This window comes from Pocillopora damicornis, chromosome 6, assembly GCF_964200805.1.
Source record: "Pocillopora damicornis chromosome 6, jaPocDami1.2, whole genome shotgun sequence".
Classification (NCBI taxonomy): domain Eukaryota; kingdom Metazoa; phylum Cnidaria; class Anthozoa; order Scleractinia; family Pocilloporidae; genus Pocillopora; species Pocillopora damicornis.
In genome coordinates this window covers 2,288,600-2,306,453 of record NC_142675.1, presented here as the reverse complement: position 1 = coordinate 2,306,453, position 17,854 = coordinate 2,288,600, and the positions used below count along the sequence as shown (strand labels likewise).

Below are 17,854 nucleotides of genomic sequence, written 5' to 3'. Positions count from 1 at the left end.
GGACTAGATACTTGTAAAAGGTAGGAGCTCTAAACAAACCCTTGCAGACTTACCGAGGAGAAATCAGGTTTTCCAATGTTGGTGTCACAAAATTTAAGCGATATTATATGCCTCAAATGAACTGCTATGGCCTCATTGTCAAATCATTAATGAATTTATTATTTTTACAGTTATCAGTTTCATCTGTAGTGTGATGACCGTTAAGAGTATTTCTTAATTTACTTTCTGAAACATGTGAATTGAACTGGTAATGCCAATCTATGTGGAAAAAATCTTTATTTGAGCCTTAACACGTAAACATTGCGATTGACTACCACTTAATTTTTGATGACAATATTACGGCTGAATCAAAAATTAGTCATTAAAAGATAGAAAACTATTGCCACCTTCAGAAGTTGGTGATTGTTTAACAAATTCTCCTTGTCAGTGCAAAAGGAAACGTATTGTGAACGGTATGGAGTATATGCGTAATAACGTTAAGATGTAAAGGTTGAATGTTACCGAAATTTTTCTAATTAGTGCGTTGATAACCTGCATATTTATTGTGCATTTTATAGAGCCAAATTTCTTTCACGGGGGGAGCGTAAAATGAAAAGCACATTGTGCAGGTTTATCGCCAGTATCTGTTGTTGACAATTAACTTAGTGTAGAGTAAGTCTGTCTTGGTATAGTATTTACAAAAAACTCAAGCTTTCTCCAGTACCTATCTAATCTACATGACTCAAATACAGCATCTCACTCAAAATTACCTCGACAGATACCAAACATATAATAAACATAAACACCTGTTTAGTAAACATAAACACCTATTTTGATTCTACTTTCTAAAACTCACCCGACATTTACACTCCTCTAAAATACAACTTATGAAATAGGGAGTAATTAACTAACAAAGGAATTTCCTTTCTAATTAACAAATAGCTTCCCATGTTGCAGTGTGCCCGTTCAGGATTAGATCACAGAGTCGTCACAGAAGTGGTAAGACTAAACAGTGGCATTGATGTTCATAACGCGTTTTGAAGTCTTCTTTGGTCTTTTACTGTAAAGACCCACAGTTACATGGGGTCTATTTGTTTTGTACGATAAAAAAGCAAAATGTTGTTGATGGTGACGTCACCCATGCTTCTGTCCGCCAACAGATCGTAAGAAACAATCAAAATGCTTGCTTCTTTCAGCTCATCATATAAAAACCTTTACATACACATATCTATTCAGTATCCTCCCTATTCCCCAGGCGATGCCTTCAATTGCTGTTGTTATTTAAAATTAATCACCATTATCGTTAAAACTTCTTTTGTGATATGATTGACTATGATCACTTGTTATCAATTTCTCATAGTTTATCATAGGTGGATCAAAACCTTGAAGCAGGAGGGGGGTGGGAAACCGCACCCATGACAGATCAGGGTCCTCTCAAAACTAAGTGTAATAATCGTAATATCGTTCTGTAATCATTTTCATTATAGTACTGATAACTATCTTCAGAGTCACTGTAACCACCATCATCGTTATCATCATAGCCTGTATAGCGCGCGCTCCCGCACAAACGAAGATATTTCTCGCATTATGGCCGTACAATATTTGACGCGAGAGCAAAAAGTTCGAAGGAGGGGGTGGGGAACAGGGAAGAGTTCCTTCGTTGCCCTGCCCTAACCACTCTATCGTCTAGGTCACTATCGTCGTTACCATCATTTTCGTCATCACACTCATCAGCATCATTATTATTGCAGTTTCCATCATCACCAGAGTCGATGAAATAATTATCGCCTTTATCAACATCATCAGTATCTTTGACATCACCATCACCACGTGAACTGTCGTCGTGTCGCCGTTGTAATGACCACCAGCATTATCATCAATTTTACTCACGCAATTAACATCTCGACTCTCGGCGAGGTCAACATTATCATCGGGTTTATGACCATCAATCAAATTTTCATCATCATCATCATTATCATAGGCGTGACTACCATTACCAAATCAACCCAAGTACTATCACCATTGTTATCATGAACATCATCCAGCTTCCATAACTTCAAATTGAAGATGTTTGTCCTTGCTCGTATCTGAACACCACGCTGTACATATCTCCTCCAAGTCTTTGAGCGAGCCAGCGATTCTTTATTACAGCGAGCTTAATAGAATCACATGTGAATTTTGCGTCGTAATTTGTATGGATGGCTCTAAAAGGGAGATTAAAAACAACAAAAAAAAAGTTTTTATAATGCTACGGATACTTTTAAGGGTCCTGAGTTGTCCGCTTTGAAGAGCTACCACTGTTATGTATTTTTGATATAAACGCTCTCCAAAACAAAGATTAAAGGAACATCTATTAAAGAGAATGAGAGAAACAATTTGTTCTCTACGGTTTCTTTCAAATGTTTGGGACGAGACAAACAGAGAAAGGCAGAGTAAGAAAGCGAGAGAAAAGCAAAAAAACTGTAACAATCGGACTTCTCACTGCCGCCTTTTATTGCTCTGGACACGTGACCATAACCGCTCTTGAGGCGTGAAAAAGAGAAAACCTGGGAACAACGTTCAAGTAAAGACCAAAATGACTTACCTTCCCATCCCTTCTAAAATTAAGAGATCCGCATCTCTACACTTCAGTGCAAGCTCTGTGTTCACTCTCCTGAAAAGAAGATAAAGTCGGTAGTTCACTTCTAACGTTTTCGGGCTCATCACAGTACATTCAAGGTAAATCTTTGTTGTAGAACTATTTCACGTCTTTCTTCTTGGAGTTAAACAGAAACCATACCTACAGTCCAAACACGGAGATCCAATTCCTGACTCCATAAGAACTAACCGTTCTTCTCGATGCGCAGTCCTGAGTACCCATAAAAAAACAAAAGCGAGACGAAAGATTATGTTTCACCTCAACCTCCTACATAAGCGACGAGTGAAAAATATATATTGCAGAGAAAGAAGGGACGGGACATGAACCGAGAAACCAGAACAAAAAACAAACAATCTCTCTCCATCTTCTCCAATGCACATAGTTGCAGAATTATTAAATTATCTCTCCTTTTCGCCAGAGGAAAAATGATGTTTCATTACCTTATTTCTGGACATAAATCTGCTATTTTTTCTGTCAAGATCACAAGTTCACTGTGCATGACGTCATTCAAGGCTGGATAAGAGTTAGCAGCCATGACAACCTAAAAAAAGGTCACGCAAAACTTAATCGAAAAAGTCGATAATATGTCACGCGTCATGTAATAAGAAATACGAATCACTAATGGACAGAAAAGCAAGTTAACGACGATACGATGGGAAAGTTCTCCGAAATTATATGAGAGTACACAAGTAGAAAAGAAAAGATAGTTATTATCTGAAGACTGGAAATTGAAAGGAAAGTTCATGTTCCGCCCTTGTCTGCTCAGCTTGCCAACACTTTCAACATTTGAACGCAAGGTAAAAAAAAATTATTGCGCGTTTGTTACGCATTCGGGAAGTTTTGTTCAGATTATTCTGACGCTCCCGCTTAGATAGTAAACTTAAGAGCCTTAAGCGAAAATCATTTTTAGTTCACCACCAATAACAACTACAACAAAATTATATCGTAATTGTAAACGCAAAAGTTTTACCTTCGTTCCACGAGAGAGAAGTTCTCTGACAAATGGAAACATCCCTAAAATAATATCCACTCCACTGTTATCTACAAATATGACAGCCAGCTCATGAGGTGAACCCTGGTCAAAGGAACAAAAAAATTAATTCTTAACGGGAATTTGTATGCGAAAGAATATGTGGGGGAAGGGGGAAGAGAGAGGCAACTTGGAGAAGAGGGAATAAGGAAGGAGGAATAACAAGGGAGGATAAGGACAGGGCAAAGTGAGGAGAAGAGGGGAAGGGTAAGTAAGTACAAAAGAAAGGAAGGAGAGAAGAACGGGGAAGGAAGGGTAGCGAGGAAGGGGGGGGGGAGAGAGGAATAGGGAGGTGATGGAGAGGAAGGGAAAGACGGAAGGTGACAAGGGGACAACGGACGGGGACGGTGTGGAAGAAAGAGAAAGAGAAGGAGAAAGGAATGGTTAGATGAGCAAAATGCAAATGAAAACTAACTGACCTTTGACCTTTCAATCCAAGTATCGAGGTCATCTTTTAACCATGGTCGAGCTGAAAGATTACAGCAGAAAGAAAAATTAGAAACGTGGTTTACGTAATGCTTAACGTGATGTGGAACTTACTCAGATCTCTTTGGTAGCATGTGGGCGTTCATCCATAGCTGATACGACTAAAACTTTACTGCACATAGAAAGGAAGTTTTAAAACTCACAGCTTCTGTTTGCGTACCTTGTAGTTTTTTCATCGCTGAGTGGAAGTCGAGTTCTCCTTTTTCCATGAGCCTGTTAAATGATTGTTGGAAAGCAATTAGAGCTGCTAAATACAAATATCTCAATCTTGTGCTTTCCTTTTCTCCGTGGAGTCCTTAAAATAAAGGAGGAGTCATCTGGAAGCGGGTAATTAGGAATTCTAAAAACCACACTGATTTCAAGAGAGAATTTGGCATTTTCAAATTGTTTTCAGCTCTGTTTTGCGAAGGACCAAGGCGTGAATCTAGTACAGAAAAAATGGTTCAGCTTGCAAGTAAATTATAAATTAGACGTCTGTAATGGCACTGCTTAAAAACGTTTTTAAAGAGCGGCAAGCAAGTGCAGAACATTGACAATGGTTCACAAAACGAAAAAGAATTCTAGGCTTTCTTCATTCTCGTTTTGAGGACCTTGTTATCAAAACCAAACAGTAAACAAAGGTTCCCACTCTTACTTTGAGACTTCCTTGGCACCCCAGTCAAAAACATTTCCAGCTATAATCCCTTCAATGAGAGAAATTTGTCGCTGTTCCCATGGTAGTGCGTCCAATTCCTTAAGTCTTTTAGAGAGCAGAAGAAGTGCTGCCTCGTTTTCTTCTTGTTTCACCTGCAAGTTAAAAGGGAGGAAAAATAAACGCGTGACATCTCAAAAAAAGGCGGGAAACAAGCGCTTGTCCAAATAGGCAGAAAATATACCACTTCCGATCAACACGGCGGGAAAAAACGCGCCTCTCGTAGAAGGTGGAGAACATGTGTCGTCAAAATAGGCGGGAAAACAAACGTCAGTGGACGCAGGAAAAAGCGGGAAACGAGCGCTCGTCTATTGTACAGGTTTCGGTCGAGTTTCGAAAGTAAACCGAGGTTGCACCGGTTTTGCTTTCTTTCGCTCTGTTATTGGTCCAAAAAACTCGCACCACTCTCTCAACCAATCAAGTGCAAAACTAAAACCAATCACGACTTGGTCATCCGCGTTTTCCCGCGCTTTGGGAAGTTTGTTTGATTCAACTTTGAGTTCTCATTGGTTCTTAGGAGTATTCTCCTTTCATTTGATTAGTCGTTGTGATAACTTTGCTTTGGTTTTAAAACGGCGCTAAAAAAAAAGTATTTAAAAAAGCAAAATAAGCGGAACCTTTACTCAATAGCAAATTGGCTGATGACCAATGGCCACATAAAGTGAAATAATACTTACCTCTGCATACGGATCAGGAAAGCTGAACTCGTTCAGGTATTGTTCTCTCACGTCTAATAAACTTCGTACATTCAACGTTCCATAGGCGCTGCAAAGGAAAAAGTGTCACGCAAGTGTGTCACACGAATGTGGGCCCTTGTGACAAAGAGTGTCACGCGTACGTCAAATTGCGCTTTCCGTAGTAGTATTAAGGCAACTTTTTCGAACATTATCGGAAGAGGAAAGGACTGGGCGATTTTCAAAGCTGGGATCTACATTTTCCCACAACCTATAACGAGAATAGCAATGGTATGGAAAAAAGGGGTAAATATCATTAGGAAGCCATATGAGAATATGACTGAGTATCGTATAGCGAGTCAGGTGTTAATTAGCTGTGTATGAAATAAACAATAGAAAGATGACCTTACGAGGTGCTGTTTTCCTTTACTGTTTCCAAGTTGAATTAGTATTTCTAATGTTGGCTTTACTGGGCAAGGAAAAACGCACCCAATTTTTCCGAGGGAAATAGATCATTGTTATATTCCGGTGACTTTACATTATGCTAGGAAAATAACTCACGCGGGTTGTTCCTTGAGAACATTGAGGCGAAGTCGAAATTTGTTCCGAAACTTTTCTGCTCTTTCTCTAGCGTCTGGAGAGTCTGGCTGGCTTGCTACGGCGCGCGCAACAACCTAATAAAATTACAAGAGAAACATGAAAATTGGCCACGCCTGTAGTTATCGGCAAATTTACTCCACTAAAAAAGGGCCTTGTTGAAAAATTTCAGACTAAGTCAACAAAAATTATCCGAAGATGTAAATATAATCTTATTTTCCTGTGTATTTTTCCCAAACTTCCGAAATTGCGATGTCCACTACTTCACTAAGAGACTAGGTGGTTAACTAAATTAAATTAATTCAAAATCAAGAAAGCTTACTTTCTCCAGTCCGTCCTCGAAACAGCTGAGCCAATATTCCCGTGCATCTGTGTCAACTGTAAGGTCTTGTGTATCAGGAAAGTAGTCGCTCGGCGAGGAGAGGAGAGGGAATGGAACTAACTTGTGAGAAAATTGGTCCATCTCTAATACATCGTACTAAAAATAATTAAATAAATGAATTATCAAGGATGGCTCATGAAAATTAGGTTAGTCTTTCACATAAATGTTACCTGCGCGTTATATCATCAAATTAAGTTATGAACTATACAAAAAAATGAACAATTCAAAATAATAATTATACATTCATTCAAGTCTCACCCCTATAGCCGAGTGTAAAGTTTTTTTAATTAAAGTGGCAAAAAAAAAGACTTCTGGAAAATACACGCGACTAAGTCATAATCGATTGTGGATCATCACCAGTTGGTGACTGTTTGAGTACCCAATGAAGCAAACTAAATCACACATGATTTTTTTACTATAAACAAAAGTTAACAAATTTAAGCTTACACACGAACTGAGTAGTTTATTCAGTCGAAGCTCATTTCAGTTTACAATATATTAAGCAACTTAAATAAATTTAACATCTTTAAGATCTCGAGATTTCCATGACACGATAGCGGCTCTTAATTGGTGTAGAAGACACAGTGTTGTTTTAATTGTTTTCTTATACCCAGTTGTAATGAAATTCTATTGTGACGTAACTGTGTCTTCTACACCAAGTAAGAGCCGTGATAGCTCAATAACATTTGCGACAATGTAAGACGGTTTTATGGATTCTTTTCCTACCATGGCTCCATCAGAGATCCGAGAGTTGAGCAAATCGGAGGGTAATTTCACAGAAGGTAATCCTGAGCTGCCTGCGTAATTCTCTCGCCACGTCAATACATTCAGATTACTTAAATTGACGTCAGCTAAAAGAAAAAAAATAAACTTGAAGGCCGATGGTAGCGAAGCATACGTTACCCGTGAATTCATATGTTAGATTTCCGAAAACTCTCCGATTCCTATTTGTTCAGTTTTCAGTTATTGCCAAGACCTCGATAATCCTCACTCAGATTTCAAGTTTTTCCAGAGCGGCCAAATATAGTAACGAATGCGCATGTAAAAAAAATTCGCATGTACCTATTTATATTTGTAGGTGGAGAAGTGCACTATGGGATGAAAAGGGCCTATCCCAATAACCCGAGTAGGGTTAGAAACCAGACCCTTTCAATTCAGAGTCCGGTTAGGGTGTTCACCACTCGGTGTGATAAGTTTTTAGGCCTTCAACGACCTTACTAGATCCTGTACCAATGAAAGAGAGAAATATTGTTTTATTAACTAATCTTACCGTCTTCTTCTACTCCTTTAAGAAACGCTCCTATGGCCCCGAGATATCCTTCATGCCTCAGAAACATCGCCTTTTGACTTCCCTAAAACAACACAAAACAGCTTTTCCCTAAATGTCCCAAAAAGAGTTCAGGCTTTTACATGAACGACGACGTCACTTTCTGTAGAATGCAAAATTCGATTGGTTACGTGTTCAAGATATTTCAAATTTGCTCAACGAGTATTACGATTCCTCCACGGGATACAGCATCAATCTGTGTCATGTCATCACTAATTTCGTATCATTTGAGCCTGCTACCTGGAACGAAGGACCGAGAGAAAAGAGCCTTGCCCAAAAACACAACACAATGACCCCACCAAGTGTCAAATTCAGATCTCTAACCCCGACTTTCAGAACGTTATCCACTACGTAAGTACCAAGTATTTGTTCTTGTTCCTTCACCATTTAAACCCTCAGAGCGACCAGTATACAGCTGAATCATTCGTGAAGATCATAAGAATAAAGAAAATGATCACCAGCTAAAGAGGCTCTTGAAAAATTCTCTTTGTTAGCACCTTAGGGAATGTATAGAGAAGAGTGCGGAAAATATGCAATCTGATGTAAGGTTGTTAACGGTTGACCTACCTTTGACCAGTAGTTTATACCGTAAGATATGGAGTGCATAGTCACAGGGTTCCCTCTGATAAAATATCCGCCGAAATAAAGTCTCTTGAGGCCGTTAAGTTTCGCATAAAGTGAGGCAATCTGAAATGAAAAGACAAAGTAATGTCTCTGTAGGTGCTGGAGTCGGTCAAGGACAACCTTTGCAGTTCTTGTATTTTCTTTTAAAGGAAAACTGAAGCTTAACAAAGAGTCCTCGACTCATAAACCTGTGAAGAAGGGGATGAAAAGGTTATCTAGAAATTCTCTTGGATGCCTGCATCGTTAAAATTAAAAAAATAAATAACTTTTCTTCCGCTACACAATTTTGATGAGAATTCTAAAGTTATTTGATAAAAAGATAATTTGGTTTTATAAACTGAGTTGCAGATGTAAATTGGCTACCGTAAAATAGTTCCTACTGTTGACTTTCCGAACGTTAGCCCTCCGTCAGAGCGAAGGAGAAATAGTTAGTTCTTGAATAATCATTGGATTCAACAGTTCGAGAAAGTTTTCTTTTATCAAAAATATTCAGAGCTTTAGATCTACCCGAATTTCGTGAAAAATGCTCTTACTGTCAGGTTAAAGGTAGTTTTAACAAACCTGCCCGATGTCGTTGCAAATTAGATGCAGAAGACTTTTTGCTATATCTGCCTCGGCGAACTTGGTAGCTAAACGTAAAGAGATGTCACAAAGAAGTTTTTAGGTAATTTGACAAGAAAGTGTTAGTACTAATAGCTTTCCCATATCAAGTCTGGAAAAAACGCGGGAAACTCGCGTCCAAACCGATCTAGGCGCGGGAAAACAGCCAATCAGTGCTGAAAGCGGGAAATCTTATAACCTCTTTCTCTTCCTGGGAGGCTCTCTAGTAAATAGGCAATTTAGTGTTAACAACTGAGTTGAGAACGTAAATTGGCCACCATAAAGAGTTAAAAGGCTGAAGTTTCGAGCGTTAGCCCTTCGTCAGAGCGATCGTATTAAATATGCGCTGAAGGCAATAAAGGCAGGCACAAATCGAATAAACGCTCGTTTGACCTGCGCTTGCATTTGTTGAGTTTAGCGGATATTTGCTGCCGAGTCTTTGTAGAGGAGAAGTGTTATTACTGCAGTCAAGTACACGTTTTCCAAGGATATCTTAAAACCATTTCACACGGCGACTTAGCAACAGTTGTCGATCTAAGTGCGATTCACAAAAAAGTGATCTAAACTCAAATGAAGTTTGAACAAACCACTTTCTTGATCATCTCTCGGTGACCTGACCGTTTTGCCAAAACTGCTCGCAGTTAAATCTCCTGGAAGCTTTAATGCGTCGTAAGCTCCTCCATAGATGTCTCTCACCTACAAAATGATTGTTCATTAAGCCCGCTCAACAAGAAGATTTTTCGCCGAATGTCGTATGAAAAAAACCAAGGTAAACACTACGGTCGATCAAAACAGAGCTGAGCATTACAATAAACCAATGAGAAAATGCAAGCGACCTCAAGCGCGGGAAAACGCGGATGACCTCATGACGATTGGTTTTAGTTTTGCATCTGATCGGTTGTGGAGATGACACGAGTTTTGTGGGCCCATCGCAAAGCACATAGCTGCAAAATCCTAGCAACTTTCGATACTAAATCAGAAATTTTTCTGTTCCTCGAGAGAAGAGCAACCATGCTGTGAGAAATAGAGAAAATACTGCAATTCGTACCAACATGTCCACACTTTGGTGATGGCCTTTGGTTGCAAGCTCTAGTAACTCATCAAAACCCTGCAAATCGAAAGAACGTTATCCAGTATTTATTGATAGTTTTTGTTTCTGTTCAAACAAAACTGAAGAATGGAAAAGACGCCGAACAGAATAAAATCAAAGAACAAAAAGACAAACAAAACAACCAACCAACAAATAATCAAAACAATACAAAGGCAGTAAATTTCTAGGACTCGACTCAGACGCCTAACATTTTTTAAGCTTAATCCATTTGCAATAAAATAAACAAATGGGTGATACATAGTTTAAAAATTAAGTTTCAAAAGCGTATTGAATTCAATTCAGCACAGCTCTCTGTCTTATGTTTCGCGGCTATTCAATGCGTGTCTTGTACCTTAGCACTCGTTAGAAGCGAACCCAGGCCCCAAAAGGTTCCTCCGCCCATGCTTGTTCCACCAACTCGTTCATACTTGTTTTCAGACTCTACCTGGAAATACAGATTGAAAACATTTTCACTTGTAAGCAGGTAGTTGTGCAATTAAATACAGTAATGTTTTATCGTATAGCAATGCCAAAAGAACTTTTGCATTTCGCGTTCCGATTCGCAAGAAGTCAAAACTAAATTCTGCATCAGAAATCGAGGATTGTCAGCATCTGAGCAACTTTACACCTACCCCTCCCCTAACCGAACGTTAACCCTCACCTGTTATCAGCTGAGTGTTTTTGGGTCAGGGGAGGGGTAGGAAAACAGTTGCTCAGATGCTGACATTGATCCAAAAAGGTTTCCATAAGAATCGGTGTCGATGTTGCGATCGTGAAGCGTCACCTTAAAGGTAAAATACCTTGATTATACTGACTCCAGAGCCAATATTAACCAGAAGGTAAGGAAATATTTCCGAATGATCAAGAACTTGGAAGACATATGGAGGATTCTGGTCTCGATGAAACTCAAACACTTCGTAAGAAATGTTCTTCAGAAGAAAGTTTCCACCTCTGATGAGGCATTCCATCTCGTCCTCTTTGTCAACTCTAACAAACAGAAACTACATTTTAATGACTTATAAATAAACAATAGTTTAACTACTGGACAATTTCCTCTCTCTCTCTCCTTCTTCTGCTCATCTTCACATTGACCCCTACCCTTTGATATGTACTCGTCATTCCTTTCCGCTCTTACCTCTTTCCTGCCCAAAATTATAATCTCCCTCCTTGTCTTCTCCTACTCCTCAAATTTCCCTCTCTCCCTTCCCCATTTTACCGCCCCTACCCAAAACTTCTTCCCCCTTCCATCTCTTTGCCCACCATCATGTTCATCCTTTTCTTTCTATTTCCCTTCTTCCCTGACTTCTATCCTTCTACCTATCACGAATTCCTTCATTCCTCTTTCTCATTCCCCTTCCCTTTCCTTCCCACCCATCTTTTCTCATCCCAAGCCCCTACCCACATCCCTGTTCCTCTTCCTCATCTCCCTCTCAAACTTTTACCTATTCAACCAATCTACTCTTACTCCCTCCTATTTTTCTGCCAACCCTCCAGTTCTTCCTCATCCTCCATCCATCTCCTTCCTTCCCCTCTCTCCTTCCCATTCCCTTCCCATTCATCTGTTCACCCTCCCTCCCTCTTATCCCATTCCCATATTTCCCTTCCTTTCTCCATCCCTTCCCTCCTTCACTTCCTTCCATTCTCTTCCTTCCCCTTCACCCATTCTCTCTCTCTCTTTTTTCTCCTATCCTTACTAAATCCAATGTCCCACCTGAGGCCAAGTTTGCTTGTAAGTAAATCCATATATTTGTAAGCTCCACCACCTTAAAGGGAAAAAAGAACAAATATTTGGTCCATTATGTACATAAAGGTGACTTATCAAACTTAACAGGTCTTGTGTGCAGAAAGATAAGAAGTCCATCCCATAAGTATCTGTCACTAGCACATGTGTCTGTTACAATGTCTTTTTTTTAATTTTTTTTTTATTTTTTAATTTGTTTAAATTTTTGTTGTTGTTGTTGTTTTTTAATTTTATTTTTCTTTAGTAATTAGTCTTTGACACTGATCTTTTTAACATGGTAAATGATTAAGACAGCTTATTTTAAGGAATCTTATATTCTGTTTTAAGCTGTCATCAAACTGATTGAATTGACTTGGTCAATGTTAAATTAATTTGGAATTTATATTAAAAATTAAAGAAAATGAAGGCAGCCTACCAGTGGCTTTCAAAGCCCTATCTTTGCTGACGGCAGATAGGATGTTTTCTTGAATAAAATTAACACACATCTCTATGTACTTTGTTTCAAACTTGATAAAGTGTAATCTGAGGTTGGACTCTTGGTCATCTTTGATCTCATAGATATGCATAGATGATGGACTTCTGTCTGACTGGGAAGATTTACAAAAATTACGATTAGCCCAAGAAAATATGAATCCTGCTTGCCTGACTGTTTAATCAACAATTTTATTATAGTATACAGTTTTCTAGTATAAACCCCTCTGAAGACATAAAGACAAACAATTTAAAAATTGTATCTTATACCCCTCTCTCCTGGTCTTCATCATCACTTTTGTTAGTGAAGCTGTAATGCCGCTTTCTGATATACCTCACTTCTGACATGTACGCCACCTTCGCAAGAGATCCACCTGTCGAGATACATATTGACAAATGCACAATAGATAAGATACAGCCCAAAATTGAAAAGCTGGAAGGAGAAAGGTCAAGTTTCAGCCATTTTTTACACAGTTGTGGCAAGAATCTTTGCAAAAGAAGCCGGACAGTTTATCATGTGACCTTTGACAAGCGCGTTACGTTCGACAAACTGTACAGAACATACCAATATCCACTGCAAATATCTTAGCGTTTTTTAGATTTCGAAACACCTCAGGCAAAGATATACTTTTCGCATAGCCCGAAGTACTTCCTTGCGTAGCTTTAGGATCCATAATTATGCGTCTAAAGGCGAAGACCTCATTTAAATCTTACGAAAGGTTTTTAAAGAATTGTTGGTCAAAGTACGCTAAGTCGTCCGCCATTTTGAATTATTATGAGGTGAGTCCGCAATGTTAATGCACGCTCGTCTCCAGGTCCAATCTAAGAAGTCCCCATGTGCTGATTTCTGCAGAGTTGTCTGCTAAACGCTACAGAGCGTATGTTGTGTGAAAAAAGAAAATATTTGCAAATGAACCTACTGCATTGGTAGCAGACGTTTCAGGATTTAAACACCCATTTGCGTCTCTATCCTCGTGAACTGTACGGAGATTTACATCACCAAGTTGAGCGATTTGGAACTTTTCAAGTGTTGAAGTGGGCAAAAACACCGACTTCAGCTTTGTCTTTTTCAAGCATCATGGTGGTAATGACAACGTTCCCTCCTCCGACTGAGGGTTTGCATCATGTTCAAGATAAAACGGAGGCTTTCATCCACGATAAGTCGTGTGGAGTGGGAACTTTGTATATTGCAGCAGAGTAAGTGAAAAGTAATTTACTTCTAATGTTGTTAATGGAGAGTCAAAGGTTTCTCACTACTAACGGGCATATTAAACCGCCTTAAACTCATTCCCAGGGGGAGGAGTAGAAAGGATGCTTGCTATATTGCAGGGTCCCCCCTGTTATACTGGGAAACCTTTTACTAAATGAAGCACCAGGGGTGCTATGTGATGCTGATTTTAATTGTGATGAAGATATTTGCAATGATGCATTGACAATAATAATAATGATGATGATGGTTAGATGAACACAGTGAGAATGAAAATCAGCTTCAACATGTCACCAAAAGCAGCAAAGAGGCCTGTTTGACGTGATTCTGTAGAGACGCAATGGCATAAGTGCGCTGAGCTCCAGGTCAAGACATCTAGGATCCAAACCTGGCCCAGTCAGTGTGCTGTGTTCTTGGGCAAAACACTTTATTCTCACAGTGCCACTGTGGGTACTGGAGAATGTCAGGGAAGGCTGGGAAGGGGGGTTGGGGGGGGGGGTAGTGATACCCCTGGCCACTTCATGCCATCTTTGTACAAACAATTTTACATTTGTGGGTTTTGATCACATCTTCTTTGCAGTCGATTGTCATGGAGTGATCCAGAATCTGGAAAGGGCTTCTCATTGGAGTATCCATCAATATCCTTGCATGCAATATGCAGGGATACCTCACAGTTTCCTCATGAGTGTATTTACTGCATGATGGATTCACCTTTAGATGGTATGTGTCGCCAGACTGAAGAAAAAAATATGGCTTCACTTTACTAATTATTTCTTAAATGACTATTTCCCCCTCATTAATGGAACTCATTTTATACCTTAACATTTCTGCAATGGCCAGTTAGTATTGTTCAAAAAAGGCCATAATGTACTGAATTCAAATGTTCTATTGTGCTGCAAGAAGTGGATTCCTTCATCTTTTGAAACCCAGAAGTCCATTCCCCACTCCACAAAGTTTTTATTGTAAGGCTACCAATATATCCAATATATTGCAAAATTTTCTTTTCAATCAAATTCTTAAAACTTTTAAACCTGAAAGATGTCTTTCACACTTTCACAATCATCACAAACTGTTTTGTTTGTGATGATTGTTTTGTGATTTCAAAACTCAAATTGAAAGCTATATACTTTTGTCTTTAACCAGCCCTTCATTCCTTTGATTACAGTGCACCCTGCATACGATTTGGCCTCCAGAATAACACATTTGAAATGTACATGTAGGTACATTTTCTTATAGCAGAGGTTAATTTGTGTCGTTTTTTTTTCAGATGGTGGAAATGACAGTGACAGTGACGACAGCGATGGCAAAGTCGGAGAAGTTAGATTTGTTCCCGAAGACAAGTCAGCATGTAAGACATCTGTCATGTTTTGCCTCAACTAGAGATTAACTTAATATTGACAATAATTTATTGAATGAAGTTGAAGATGATCAATTGTTGTTACATGCAGAATTATTACACCAGGTTTTTAACTTAACCCTTTAACTCCCAAGATGTGATTGTCAATTCTCCTCTCTAGTTTCTACACCAGTAGTTGGGATTAGACCAAGATAACAACTTCTACCTGATAAGTTTGACTATTCTTATTACACATTTGCTGGATAATGTATGGATATTGTAGGGAGAATTTGCTGGTTAACCCTTTAACTCCCATGAGTGACCAAGACAGAATTTCTCCTTACAATATCAATACAATATCAATCAGATTGGTGAGGAGAATAAAGAAAAATAGCAATTTGGGGATAAGAAGTTGATCCAATACTAAATTCTCTTAACGAACATTATAAGAATTGTATGGTTGCCAGTAAGGAGAATTACAAATTTGATCTGGGAGTTAAAGGGTTAAGGTAGACACTAACAAAATTTGTCTGACTCTTTATTGTTTACTTCAATTTTTTTTAAAATAATTTATTGATTGAAGCCGATGATGTTCAATAGTTGTTACATATAAAATTATTGCACCAGGTTGTTAACTAAAGGCAGACAACAACAACATATGTCTGACTCTCTGTTGTTTACATCAATTTTTTTTTTTTGTTTTCACATAACAAGTGGATGTCATGTTCAAGGCTTTATCTGAGTGTCAGGTTCTCCATCCAGACCCTGACAATGAAGAAGGGGAAGGTACATTACTAATCTTTGATTAAAATACTAATTGATTAGTCCTAGAGTGATGCAGGTATAATGAAGTGCTAGGCTCTCCATGCTGTGTTCTTGGGCAAGAAACTGTACTCTCTCAGTGCTTCTCTATCTAGGAGTGCTGGTGAACTGTCAGAGAAACCTGATGAAATGCCGGCAGGTTCACTTATAATGGACTAGCCTCACATCCAGGGGGAGAAGTATAAGAGTGCAGTAATACATGAATATGATTATGTAAAAATCATATATGTGAACTGCAGATTAAGAAATAAATATGAGAGCAGAAATAAACTTTAGTTAAACAGTAGTGAAAATATGGCATGTAAGGATGACTTTCATATTCAAAGTGATAATACACTGAGTCACTTTATGCTGCAGAAACTGGGAAAAGTCTGGCTTTATTTCTGACTGTACCTTACCTTGCCTTTTGTTGTAGAGGATGAAGACTTTTTTTGTGATGCAGAGGAAGGAGAGCTTTCAGAGGAAGGACAGGTCTCACTGATTTCTTTTTTTTACTTATTTTCTTTAACACCATTGTGCCACAACAAAAGATGCTTAAATTTCAAGGGAGCCAGTCAAAGTTACAATAGTGAATATAAAAAATTGAATTTTTAGGTTTTCATAATCTTCAGGAAAAAATCAAATCATTGTTTTCTCTAATCTGTACTCTGATTTTTTTCTCTTTCTAATCACAGGCAACACTTGAAAGACTGGAAGGCATCATACAGATGCCAAGTCAGGAGGAGTTTGTCCAAATGACGTCTACCCAAAATGGGCACTACCTTAATGGTCACAGTAATGTGCCAGGTTAGTGGAGATGGCAGTTAACTCTTTCCAAAGAGTGACTTGAATCTAATTTGTTGTTACAATATCACCCCTGAATCACACATTTAGGTCATGAGGAATAGAGGAAATGATTACCAACTAAAGAAGCTCTGGATTGTTCAACAAATTCTCCTTGTCAGCACCTCAGGAAATTTATAGAGAATTGTATGGAGAATGTGAAAACTGATGCTAAGGTGACTGGTGGGCTCCTATTCACAGCTCTGTGATAAGCAGGTTGAAAAATTGCTGATGATTTGTATTGAAAAATATTTTAATTTTCCTGTTCCCAGCTGATGATGAAATGCAACCCAATACAGGAAATGATGAGCAGTTTGAAGATGCTGAGAAATAACAACATGCTTATGACAAAAAAAAATTGTTCCATGCAAGAAAGACCCCATTTCCACAGCTGTAGCTCTTATCAGGGAAAGGAGAGAAATGTTTTTTTCCAGGCCCAGCTATGCTTTTTTTTTCAGGCATAGAGGAACTTAACAAAATGCTGTGTACTTAATAAGGACTGCTGCATTATATAGAAGTTCATTGGAGGTCTAACAACATGATATTGTTATATATTTAAGAGGAAAAAAACAATGACATGTAAAATATTCTCAACATATAATCAGAGAGAGAAGAGTCCTATATCATGGCATTAATAATTTCCAGGGAAACTCATTGCATGTAAAACTGTAAATTTTGTTACACTTTTTTTACTCTTTAACTCCCAGAGGTGATTAACGTGAAATTTCTCTCTATAATATTCATACATTGTCTAGCAAACAGGTGTGGAGAATACCCAAACTTATCAGGTAGAAGTTTTACTCTTGATGTAGCAGTGAATTCTCATAACTGATATATAAGAAAATGTGTTGCAACAAGAGGGCAGATTTTGGGAGTTGATGAGTTAATCACTTCTCGCACAATATTATTCACATTTTGATTTGCATACCCTGTCTTGTTGCAACTCATCATTGGTTGTGCTGAAAGAATACTGATGATCAAATGATCAGAGAGTCTGTGCATCTTCAGTGTAAGGCTTTCTGAAGCCAAGTTTGCTACTAGATGGAAAAACAGTGTGTTAAGCAGAAACATTTCTTCACCCTATGCAAAGTTTGTCTTGTTAAAAGGAAATAATAATTTCTTTTGGAAATGAATTCAACTTTGTGGCCTTTGTATCATGGTATTTTTATGTCCTATACAGTTGAGTGAACCTAACACAGCTGTTTTCTTTAGAGAGGCAAAAATGAACTGGAAGGGGAATGCATTGGCTCCTTGCCCACTTCCACATTAAACAATCAGTTGGAAAACTCATGCCCATTTTCAGCATTTTAAAGTAATTAATACTGAAAAAAGGTTTA

The 17,854-nt window shown here is 38.4% G+C and overlaps 2 protein-coding genes across 3 annotated transcripts; one reads left to right on the top strand and one right to left on the bottom strand.

Annotated features, from left to right (window-relative positions):
- Window positions 1-259: 259 nt before the first annotated feature.
- LOC113666579 (4'-phosphopantetheine phosphatase) lies at window positions 260-13,118 on the bottom strand. 2 transcript variants are annotated; one of them, XM_089210138.1, is made up of 23 exons: window positions 12,896-13,118; window positions 12,601-12,704; window positions 12,275-12,446; window positions 11,830-11,881; window positions 10,919-11,105; window positions 10,471-10,563; window positions 10,077-10,136; window positions 9,616-9,724; window positions 8,990-9,057; window positions 8,372-8,491; window positions 7,748-7,829; window positions 7,204-7,328; window positions 6,418-6,573; window positions 6,060-6,172; window positions 5,502-5,589; window positions 4,768-4,919; window positions 4,294-4,346; window positions 4,067-4,116; window positions 3,588-3,692; window positions 3,058-3,158; window positions 2,759-2,827; window positions 2,564-2,632; window positions 260-2,183 (listed from the first exon to the last, which is right to left on the bottom strand). In XM_089210138.1, exons 1-23 carry the CDS (start codon window positions 13,002-13,004, stop codon window positions 2,036-2,038), a joined length of 2,385 nt encoding a protein of 794 aa, XP_089066264.1. In that variant the 5' UTR covers window positions 13,005-13,118; the 3' UTR covers window positions 260-2,035. The 2 variants fall into 2 exon arrangements, with proteins under 2 accessions (XP_089066264.1, XP_089066265.1); XM_089210139.1 differs by having other exon boundaries at window positions 12,275-12,442; window positions 12,896-13,070.
- Window positions 13,119-13,143: 25 nt separating this feature from the next.
- Window positions 13,144-17,650, top strand: LOC113666589 (methylosome subunit pICln-like). The gene is made up of 7 exons (XM_089210140.1): window positions 13,144-13,527; window positions 14,118-14,257; window positions 14,805-14,885; window positions 15,588-15,659; window positions 16,111-16,166; window positions 16,370-16,481; window positions 16,790-17,650. Exons 1-7 carry the CDS (start codon window positions 13,409-13,411, stop codon window positions 16,849-16,851), a joined length of 642 nt encoding a protein of 213 aa, XP_089066266.1. The 5' UTR covers window positions 13,144-13,408; the 3' UTR covers window positions 16,852-17,650.
- Window positions 17,651-17,854: the final 204 nt, after the last annotated feature.

What these genes read in the sequence shown, in the direction of transcription:
- LOC113666579 (XM_089210138.1), bottom strand. Translation starts at nt 13,004, where the DNA reads ATGGATCCTAAAGCTACGCAAGGAAGTACTTCGGGCTATGCGAAAAGT. An exon ending in GAGAGATGATCAAGAAAGTG is followed by an intron (nt 9,058 to 9,615) that starts GTTTGTTCAAAC and finishes CTTTACGTTTAG; the next exon opens with CTACCAAGTTCGCCGAGGCA. An exon ending in GGATCTCTGATGGAGCCATG is followed by an intron (nt 6,574 to 7,203) that starts GTAGGAAAAGAA and finishes AATTATTTTTAG; the next exon opens with TACGATGTATTAGAGATGGA.
- LOC113666589 (XM_089210140.1), top strand. Translation starts at nt 13,409, where the DNA reads ATGGTGGTAATGACAACGTTCCCTCCTCCGACTGAGGGTTTGCATCAT. An exon ending in GATGGATTCACCTTTAGATG is followed by an intron (nt 14,258 to 14,804) that starts GTATGTGTCGCC and finishes TTTTTTTTTCAG; the next exon opens with ATGGTGGAAATGACAGTGAC. An exon ending in TCCCGAAGACAAGTCAGCAT is followed by an intron (nt 14,886 to 15,587) that starts GTAAGACATCTG and finishes TCACATAACAAG; the next exon opens with TGGATGTCATGTTCAAGGCT.